Source organism: Myotis brandtii, unplaced genomic scaffold (assembly GCF_000412655.1).
Source record: "Myotis brandtii unplaced genomic scaffold, ASM41265v1 scaffold568, whole genome shotgun sequence".
Taxonomy (NCBI): domain Eukaryota; kingdom Metazoa; phylum Chordata; class Mammalia; order Chiroptera; family Vespertilionidae; genus Myotis; species Myotis brandtii.
The window spans coordinates 796,584-808,302 of record NW_005370122.1 but is presented as its reverse complement, the minus strand read 5'-3'; the positions used below and the strand labels follow the sequence as shown (position 1 = coordinate 808,302).

The 11,719-nt window shown below is 37.1% G+C and overlaps 1 protein-coding gene across 1 annotated transcript in view; it reads right to left on the bottom strand.

Annotated features, from left to right (window-relative positions):
- The window catches only part of CFAP47 (cilia and flagella associated protein 47), a 429,694-nt gene that overhangs the window by 84,647 nt on the left and 333,328 nt on the right, over positions 1-11,719 (bottom strand). The window contains 3 exon segments of the mRNA XM_014549721.1: positions 2,020-2,195; positions 8,283-8,380; positions 11,182-11,337. Coding sequence (XP_014405207.1) covers positions 2,020-2,195; positions 8,283-8,380; positions 11,182-11,337 — 430 coding nt within the window.

The window sequence follows — 11,719 nt, the reverse complement described above, 5'->3', positions numbered from 1 at the left end:
GACCAGAATCGAACCTGGGACCTTTCAGTCCGCAGGCTGACGCTCTATCTACTGAACCAAACCGGTTACGGCTAATTAATCTCCTTTTAATGTGCATGAATTTCATGCACTGGGCCACTAGTTTTACTATAAACTAATTGAGTTAGTCATGAACATAAAGGTTATGTGTTTGTGTGTGCATATAACTTAGTATACAGTACTATCTTATGTAATACGTATAATATGCAAATTGTTCCCTTGGGTGGTCATTCAATTGGGAGTTCAGCTGCTTGCTATGACGTGCATTGACCACCAGGGGGAGGCACAGAACATGGCAGGCATCGGCAATGCATTGCGACCTCTCACCGGCTACCTGGGGGCCTGGGTGATGGGGATGGAGGTGCGGTGAGAATGTGGGGTGTTTGCTGAGCTCGCTCTCACTCCCCCTGCTACCCTCCCCTGGAACACCAGAGCTTGCACACTGGGGAAGCCCCCATACACAGGTGCTGGGCACCCGCAAGGAGCCTGCCCCATACCTGCATGGCGTCTTCCGGGTGAGCCGGGCTGTAGCCGCCAGGACTGCAGGGGCCAGTCGGACTCCCCATGGATTCACACAGGAGCTGGTCTGTGAATCCAGCCGGGAGAGAGTGTGCTGCCCAACCAGCTTCTGTGTGGTACTGCTCGGTGGCCCAGAGGCCCATGCTGAGACCTGGCTCACGGCATCCAGCCGCGCTCACCACATCTCCACATGGGGACTCAGGCGCCATGACTCAGGCAGAGGGTGGCGCACAGGGGCCCTGGGGCCCAGGTGCTGCCCAGGGCCAAGAGGTCAGCTGGGACCTGCCCTTCCATGCCAGACGCTCACACTTTGATCGCTGGCCAGGCCCAGGGACTGTACCCATGCACGAATTTTGTGCACCAGGCCTCTAGTGTTTTTCATAATTATCATGCTATAAAAACACTTATCATTGCACTATTAATATGTGTATATATTACTGTATGTTTGTGATGTGCGTGCACAGAGATGGTCCCCAATTTATAATGATTCAACTTAAATGGTCTAACTTATTATCTTTCAACTTTGCAATGGTACAAAACTGAAATGCATTCAGTAGAAACCATAATTGAAATTTTTAATTTTGATATTTTCCTGGTTACAACTAATACTATTTATTGTTTTACATAATTTTACTCATCTGTAAGCTAATGTAAGTGTTCTGAGCACACTTACAGTAGGCTAGACTAAGTTATGATATTTGGTAGGTTAGGTATAACAAAAGCATTTTTTACACTATTTTCAACTCACAATGGGTTTATTGGGACATACCAGTAAATCCCATCGTAAGAAGCATCTGTGTATATATTTAGCTTAGTATAATACCCTTAATTTAATATTCTTTGTTTTCCAAGATGATTTGTTTTTAATTGCAAATATAAAATGTAAATTAATTTCACCAAGAAAATTGAAACTTTAACCCCTAATCCTTGTGTAATCATTTTCATTTGACTCAATTTTTTGCACCTAGAAAATTTTGGTTAGTGAAAAGTGGAATGAAAGAGGGTATATAAAGAGTAATTTAGGGCTTATTTAATTTGCTGTTCCCCAAAATAATAATTTTGCATTGGGTGAAACAGTGCTAACTCTAAATTAGTACATTTTATAAATGAATGGTATTTTAAAAACCTAAAACTATGAGCAAGTGTAATCTAAATGTTTACAGCAAACAAATAATCATTTTAAAAGCTTAATTAAAAAAATCAACAATAAAAAAAATCAACAATCCTATATAATAAAAGGCTAATATGCAAATTGACCAAACAGTGGAACAACCGGTCGCTATGACACATACTGACCACCAGAGGATAGATTCTCAATGCAAGAGCTGCCCCCTTGTGGTTAGTGTGCGCCGCTCAGCCAGAAGCTGGGCTAATGGTTGGCTCCCGGACTGCAAGAGGGTGCAGGCCGGGCTGAGGGACCCCCCCCCCGCCCCCCTGCACGAATTTTGTGCACCGGGCCTCTAGTAAAATATAATGCCATACTTTTCCTCTCTACAGCCTGTAGCCGCTGGAGTATAGCATACTGCATAGTCGATACATTCTTCTGGATTCAGCACAAATTTCTTGATTCCACTAAGGGCAGGACTTGATAACAGCACTTCTATTTGAAGAGTTATCTCTTTGGCATTACGGAGAGGTATTTCAAAACAAGTGGTCTCCTAGAATTACAGCATAAATATAATCAGCTCTTAGTGTCAGCATAGAGTCACTGTTCTATGGAAGCAAATACAAAGAAAATTTTGATACAATATAAGGCCATTTGTTTTCTTTTTCTCCTTGGTCCAGTACTGAATGCATCCCATTTGCTTTTAATCTTTTGTTTTCCTTAATTAGTCTTGGTAAATGCTAACATTATTTTTTCAGTAACTACTCCAAAAGATCTGTTTAGCTAAATGCTAAGGGCACTGCAAAATTACATTTAAAAAATATTTTTCCTCAGTACCATTATTAATATGAGGTCTACTTGTCTATTTCCTCTAGCTGTAGTACTCAAGTGTCAGCAATGCAATAGAATCACCTGTAGCAGTTGCTAAAGTACAGATTATTGGTCCTACTACACAGATTCTGATTCAGTAGATCTTGGATGGAGACTTAAAACTTATATTTCTAAAACATTGTGGCTGCTGCTGCTGATCTAGAGGACATACTTTAAGTAGCTCTGCACATTAAAATCACGCAGTAAGGACATTCTGAACTAAGAAGTCAAATTATACTGATGATATGACCACCTTCCTGTTTAGATTCCTTTCTTCTGTTTTGGTTTCTCTTGTCCTGACCTCCTGGCTACACACTCAGCCATGGAAGGCACTCTTCAAGTTCTAAGACATTTCCTGGTCTTCATTCTGACCCTCCATTCTAGCTAATAACTTATATTTCATCCCATGACAGCCACGATTTCCACTACAGTAAAAGCCATTAATTGAAGCAAATGTGTTAAAGGTGAATAATAGATAGGATATATCTCAGCTGTCTAGAATGCCTTAACCTAATAAAAAGGAGGATGTTGGACATTTCAGTCACAATTTAAAAATTGGTAATGGGGCTTGACTGGTGTGGCCCAGTGGTTGAGTGTCAACCTATGAACCAGGAGGTCACGGTTCAGTTCCCAGTCGGGCACATGCCCAGGTTGCAGGCTCCATCCACAGTAGGGGGAATGCAGGAGGCAGCCAATTGATGATTCTCATCATTGATGTTCCTATCTCTCTCTCCATGTCCCTTTCTCTCTCTGAAAATAAATAAAACATATTTTTAAAAATTGGTAATGGATGTACTTTAGGACATGGAGCTATTTTGAAATTTATCATGTCACATTACAGGAGTGACCACAAAAACCTAATACTAAGCTGATGGGAGGCAGGTGTTGATGGGGAGAGAGTTAGTTATTCACAAAACATATCTTTAAGATAGACATTGCAGCTTTGTCCATGGAGCAAACATTTGCTTGATTACCTCTATATAAACAAATGAGTGGATAAACATTACATTCACACACTTTCTGGTAGGAAAAATTTAATTCACTGAGTATTTGCACTGAAAACTTCATACTTCCTACTCTCAATAGGTCTGAGAAAATAAAGACTATGTTTTGGCTCATAAAAGTTTAATTGTGTCAATAGCAATTCAATATGCACTAATAGAAAGTATTTTTTTTACCATATCCTCTCCCAGAAGAGAATCATAAATTCATTATGAAGAAATTATTTCTGAGGTCCAAAACACACAAGTAAGGTATACTATTGAGGAAATCTTCAATTTTAATTTTTCTCAATTTTAAAACATTAAAGTCAATAAATAAACTATTCCTAAGGGTATTCTGAAATGTACCATGTAATTTGGAGGAAGTGATAACTCTAATCTGTCTCAGTAATTTTCCTAAATTAAAAATTCAGTGCCAACAGTTCAGAACTCAGATAAACAAAGTCTAATTACAAATTAGAAGCATCATTGTCATTCCTCTGCTACTGCCACCTATATGTCACTGTACCTACTGAAGTCATGCCTTCCACCCCCCCCCATCTCCAATTCTCTGCCACTCAATCTGAGACACAAAGATTGAAGAGGTGGATGCTATTGCCTAATGCCAGATAGCGGGTAACGTGGGGGTGAGGATGCATTGGTAGGCACTAAGGAGTTGGTAAAAACCCGAAAATTCCTGTAGTGTCTGAAGATTTGTTCACATGTATTCTGACATTTCATATAACCTTGTGGTGGGGTGGCGGGGAGAGGGGAGTATGAAATGCAGTGACAATAGAAGGATATCTAATTATAAGGACCAATCCCTAGGAAGGACATTCCTACTTAGTTGTTTAACATAGGTTATAGGTTTTATCTATCTATCTATCTATCTATCTATCTATCTATCTATCTATCTATCTATCATCTATAAGAAGGCTAAAATTTTAAACTAAAACATTATTGAAAAAGGTTGCTAACTCACATGTTTTATGTTAATGTTTTTATATGTGACACAACGTGGATTAACTGTGCTTTTCACTATGCTCCTCTCTTACTAGCTTGTGGAGATATTTCTAGGTCTCACCATTAACAATAGAGTGAATTTAAATGAAGGTTATTACAGAATGAAAAATTAAGTAAAGAAAGATTCACATAATTATCACCAACTACAGAGCAAATATTATGAAGGCTACGACTGATCTAAAACTTAAAGCATATAAAATTTTGTTCACATACTAAAGTTTTGTTTTCAAAAAATATAGCCCATTGCTATACTGGAATTATTGAGCATCAATGGGAAGATAGTGGATTACTCTCATCATTCTCCCACAGCCAAACTATATGACATACATGAAATTTTTGAGTTAAAAAAAATGCAACAGCAGATATTACATGTTAAAATTTCCAAAAGAAATTCTAAATACTTTACTCCAACAGAAAATGAACTACCAGCAACCAATTATTGTTTATTGTGAGTATGACTTTTGGAACCTGCTGTAAGAAGTAAACAAATTTATGTGCCTCAGAGTCTAAATATTTCTTACACAAACCCTATTTTAGAGAGATTCTAACCATACATTCATCTTTAGGGAAGATGTGGAAATTGGGTTTAATGTAACAAAAGTTGAGAAGCAAATAGAAAATTAGAGATGGCTTAGTATCTTGAAAGCTCCATTGCCACATCTGATGATTTAAGGTTTAAGTTAAATATTACTCAGAAGTTTAGCAAAAACAGCAACTGTAGTCAAAACTACTAGGGAACAATATATAGATGAGGACGATAGTTTTAATGTACTTCAGAAAGTATTTAGAAAATATCTTCTTCAAGAAGTGCAGACAAAGTTTATTTGATGGGATTATCTCTCTATATAAAAGCCTAATATGGAAAGTGTCCGACTGTTCATTTGAACATCCGACCAGTTGCTATGATGCACACTGACCACCAGGGGCAGATGCTCCAACTGGTAGGTTAGCTTGCTGTTGGGGTCTAGCGGATTGGGACTGGACAAGATGGGCCAGATGCGCCCTAGAGCCCTCCTGTGATCGTGCACCGGTGGGTTCCCTCGGCCTGGTCTGCACCCTCTCGCAATTCAGGACCCCTTAGGGAATGTTGGAGAGCCAGTTTCGGCCCGATCCCCACAGGCCAGGCCAAGGGACCCCACTGGTGCATGAATTCGTGCACCAGGCCTCTAGTTTAAAATAACCCATATCATCTCTACCAACTAAATCTTCATGTTCATGAATTAATAACTCATACATTTAAAAAAATATATATAGATATGTATTTTTATTGAATTCAGAGAGGAGGGGAGAGAGAGAGAAACATCAATGATGAGAGAGAATCATTAATTGGCTGCCTCCTACATGGCCCCTGCCTCCTACATGGCCCCCACTGGGGATCGAGCCCACAGCCTAGGCATGTGCCCTGACTGGGAATCGAACAGTGACCTCCTGGTTCATAGGTCAACACTCAACCACTGAGACATGCTGGTGGGGCAATAACTCATACATTTTTACCTTAGGCAATTACTATTAGAAAGGTGGCAAAGCTTAATACCTTGGCAACACTATCACTGTTATTAGTAGTTTATGTGGACAGAGTTAGTGGAAAAAGACTCCACCTCACCAAACTCAGTTGAAAGTGAACATTTAATTAGTACAGAATACCTGTCTATAGTGAGAAAAAGAGCAATGTAGCAGCTGATGGTGCTAAGTTTTGCCCCCGCATTGTAATATAAAACTACTCAATAGAATGGGGGCTCAAAACTTGCATTTTCATGTAGACCTTGAGAGGAAATTATTTCATTGTCTTTCTGAAATAACTATGCCAAATATTCACATAAAAACAATATTATAACTGATAATAATCTGAAATATTATACAAATAAGAAGAGGTATTGGTACCCTACTGTGGTATTAAATAATAATAATGGAATTATTGCCTGGGGAGGGGGAAGTCCCTTATGGAAAATTGAAAAGGGCCCATTTGAAAGTACATTATTCATGAAAGCAATATATTCCTCAATGGGTATATATAAATCTTAATTTTTAAAATGAAAACAGACCTAGCTGGTTTGGCTCAGTGGATAGAGCGTTGACCTGTGGACCAAAGGGTCCTGGGTTTGATTCTGGTCAAGGGCATGTACCTTTGTTGCAGGCTCCTTCCCCACCCAGGCAGTGGTCAGGGGAGTGCGAGAGGCAACCAATCTATGTGTCTCTTTCACATCACTGTTTCTCTCTGTCTTTCCCTCTCTCTTCCACTCTTCCTAAAAATCAATGGAAAAATATCCTCAGATGATGATTATATAAAAACACCAAAAAAAAAACAACCCCAGAATAATGAAAACATACTTTATGTGCATTAAAAGAGACAGGTGATGGTTTATTTTTGCTTTTTGCTCAGTCTTCTTACCTATCCATATAAAGTACCGTGACGGTATGTGTTTCTCAACCTGTGTGACAATCTTCACCTTGAGAAGTTGAGAATTATAAAAATCTCAATTTCTACCAGTATTTTCTTGAAGGATTAATAACTCTTTCCAAAAAAGGACACTTTATATACCATTTCATAAGATGCAACAGTTGGTTGTTATTTTAGAATTGCATCTATATTTGCTAGTTTGTGTTGCATATTTCTACTCCTCTCTATCCCTATTTTAAACATATGGTTAATAAGGAAGCCAATGTCTCCCCCTTTTTGAGGTACCACCTCATGGTTCCAATTTCTCCTGGTCTCATTTTTAGAGTATTTTTTCTCCTGTGTTCTGAGAAAGAGATGACTTTTAATCTAGTAACAATTTTCCACAGCAAGTGGTTTCACAGTTAAAATTATATCATTTAAAAATAACCTTTAAGATTTTATTCTGCAGTGATAATAGGGTCACAGATATTGGATATTTTCATTAAGTGAAATGATCCCAACATCATCACATTAAATGATTTTCCACTTAGAAGAAACTCCATTTGCAATCTATACTTGAGTACATTTCAACAGTTTAATCATCCATTTTCTTTGCCTCAGTAGAAATTTACCCAGAAATCAGATGGACAAATAATTGATTTGTAGACTAAAACTGTTTTAAATCTTTCCTTGTTTTATATTTGATGGAGCAAAAGTTCAAGATTCTAAATAATCAATTGTACAAAAAAATCTATCTTCACATTTAAAAATAAAAATAATCTTTATCACGGATTTAAGTATTTGAGTAATAACAATAAGGAAATTAAATGGAATGAAAACATGATTAACAGCAATTAATACTGTCTTCGTGTTTCATTTAAACCAAGACTCTCAATATTTGACTCTTAAGTAATCCTGGACATGGAGTTAATAACACTTCAATAATTCACATAAAACAAATCCTATTCTTAGTCACTATTACTTAAAACCATAAATCTATGTCTGTTGTTCCAAATATTTTTCTTCCTATTGTAAAACCAGGAAGAATTAGTATTGAAAAAGTCTGAAGACACACTGCTGCTTTTATCAGACATGTGAGGGCAAGCATAAAGGCGAAGGTTAAGTTTGCTCTAGTAACTCTTAAATCATTCAGGTAGAATGCTAATCAGTGCAGCCACTATAAGATATCATAGAACTAAAAAAATCTTTTCCATAAGCTTTCAAGGTACACTTTACTGGATTTAAAAATAAAATTCCTAAAAAATGAATAATTTATCCAAACATGAGTATTAATAATGTTGGGTTTTTTCCCAAGGACAGCAATTTAAGTTTACAATCAAAAGATCATCTGCAAAAAGGCAAAATCTATGACCATTTAATGGGCTCTTACCATAGCAACACATTTAATTTCAATAATGTTTACAGGTTTCCCAGGATAGATATGGATCTCAAGATTATACCAGACTTGTATAGTGCTATCATCATCATCTGGAAAAAAAAATTCATTTCTTAATATAGGTTTCAGAACACCATACTTAACATAAAGTTTGAGAAACATGAACAGATATCATTTTCAAACTTTTTTGGATGGGCTCATTTGTCAATTCATCACTGTATGTGAGTGCTAAGGGAAGCCCTATCCTGCAAAGTCTTTCCCCTTTTAGCTCATGTATATTTTATGGATTTTTCCAATGTTTTAGTCCACAATGAATTTGCAGAGAAAATAGTTCTGAAAAGAAAGATGTCTATAACTAAGAAGACATTCTAAGCAAATTTCAAGCATACACTATCATTTTTTCAATATAATCACATTGTTGTACATTATATCTCCAGAACTTACTACTCATTTTGCATAACTGAAACAAAATATACTACTGAGCAATCAGTAAGAAAGAGACCCACGTTGTTATAGGCAATAGAAGGTTAATCCTGTCTGAGTCATGATATGGGAAAGCCTATCTGAAGAATTGAACATGTCATCATGCAGTTTAGATTTTTAAAATTAGATAGCATTCCATTGGAGTTCATTACCATGACATGATAGTATTCTGATTTTCTTTCAAACTCCTCTAAACACTTTTATCTGGTTTTCCTTCACGGTTCTTGTGCCTTAGATTTTGATAAGGGCTTAACTTGTAGCATAATCCATCTACAACAGGTATCTGCTCTTTGCCTCACCTGAATGATTCCTACTGAAGAATCCCTAAACTTTTACAACCCGTTTTATTATTTTTTCCACCATGTCCAGCTCCCAATATTCAACAGCTGACTAAATATTTCCATGTAAATGGTTTACTGTCACATCAAAATCAGAAAACACAAAACTGTTCTAAGCATTATAATCTCCCAAGTTATTTCTTCTTGTTGAGTTTAACTAAACTACCTCACAAGATTACTGCCTCCACTTCCATTTTGTGTGGCCTAGCAGCCTGCAGGAACCTTGAAGCAACACTAGCCCCTCTCCAAAGTGCATAACCTAGAAAGCAGCCCAGCAGAGTCACAAGAAAATATAAGTTCATAATATCACTCACACAACCACACTTGGTCTAAGTACCTCTCCAACCTCCCAGGGCTGTCCCCTTGTGTGCCCCTTAGATAAGACCCCTAGGAAGCTTACCAAAACCCCACTGTTTTTGGTTTGAATTGACCAAACTGGCCTTAGCCTGTGAACCACAAAACATTCCATTCAAAAACCCTAATAAAGGCATGTACCCAGGTCCTTCCTCTCTTCCTGCCTAGATCTCACCTTGTAGACCCTGGAGGCAGCTAGAGTACCTCCTCCAGGACCTGTGAGTAACAAACTTCTCTATTTCACTTTCCCTTGCAGTCTTTTAAACCTTGACTCACTACCATCTGACACTCTAGGGCACTATTTAACAAATGTTAATTTAACAAAATCAAGATACTTCTAAATTTCTATCTGAATATTTCTCTATTCACCAATATAACAAACCTTGTTATTTTTTGAAATCAATCCTCTCTTGCTATCTCCTTTGTCAAATAATACTAGTTTCTAAAATGTTTTCCATCTTCAGTGGTATTTCTCTATCCACATCACTACAATAAAATACATTGTTCTCTTCACTTCAAACACCATTTGCTGTTGCAATGACCTAACTGACTCCAACTGCTTTTCCCTTTCCAAGGTATTTTGAATACTGACTAAATGTCACTTTTAATCCATGTATCCTGTGATGGTTAAGTGTGTGTGTTGATTTGGATGGGCTATAGTGTCCAGTTGTTTGGTTACATACCAGTGTAGATGCTGCTGTGAAAGTTTTTTTTTTTATGTGATGATAACTCATATCAATAGACTTTGAGTAAAGCAGATTATCCTGCATAACATGGGTGGGCCTCCTCCCAAAGCAAAAACTAAGGTTAGCTGAAGAAGAAACAATTCTTAGTTAAGACTGGAACATGGAAAACCTGCCTGAGCTTGTAGCCATCTGATTTGCCGGGTATGCTTTGGACACAATACTATAGTAGCAACTCTTACCTAATTTTCTAGGTAAGAAAGGCTTGCCCTACTGATGTTGGAATTGCCAGTCCCCACAAACATGTTAGCCAATTCCTTAAAATACCACTATTTATAATACATTACATTATATTAGAATATTATGGTAGTATCTGTTTCTCTGAAGAATCTGACTAAATACAAATTCATTTAATAAAGATTTCTTCTTTGGGATAAGTTTGTATCAACAACTTTGCTCCTGATGATCCAGTTTTCTCTAATGGCCTCCTATGTCCCTGCTTCTTACACATAACAAAACTCATTCCCCCATTCTCCAGGAATTTTCCTCTGTCTATTCCCACACTCCACCATCTCATTTTCCCTTGAATTCCTACTAAAAAGATATGATGTTTATTAACATGAAAATAAAATTTTATAAAATAGGAAGGAAAAACAATAGCATTTGCTTTCTTTTGCATGAAGAAAGACTATCACACCCTATGTTGAAGAAAATCATATTACATTGTTAAAATAATATACTCATTAATATTTTATCAGAAATTAATTGCTGTTTTTGTTTAATAACATGAATGTATATGAATTTTTTCACTTATGAAAGAGTAGGCAGCCTTCAAGCTGAAGGGTTATACTCTATTATGGTTAACAGCAAAACAAATCCAGAAATTAAACTACATACATTTAATATTAAAATAATACAATAAAAGTCTGATAAATATGTGCAACACATTTATATATGAATTATGAATGTAAAGTATCTACTCATAAACCAGTTTATGAATGCTGGTCATGAAACTCTTCATAATAATAAATTTACCTAAGCCTGCCGTATCAAGCTTGATGGATTTTTCTGACAATTTCTTAAAAAAAGATCTTCCATCCTGATGTTGAATTTCATGTTGACCTTGATCTTCATCTGAGTCTTTCTCAAAATCACCATCTTGACTGTTTTCAATGGAAAATGAAAGTTTACCTACAACACATAGGTACAAAATTTCAGATTAACCAGGGATTAGTTTTCTAAAATGAAAGGTCGGTTTCAGATATTAAAGTTGCTCTAGCTTGAAACTAATAACAACAAAGCCAAACATAAATTCTAGATTTTAGTATCAGAATTAAATCTGATGGTGGTACAGAACAATTTAGTGAATTCAAGAAAATGTTCTCAAAATCTCCATTAAAATTATATTTTAAACTAGGGGCCCGGTGCACAAAAATTTGTGCACTCAGGGGGGGAAGGGGGGGTCCCTCAGCCCGGCCTGTGCCCTCTCGCAGTCTGGTACCCCTCGGGAGATAACGACCTGCTGGCTTAGGCCTGCTCCCGGGTGGCAGAGGGCAGGCCCAATCCCTAAGTG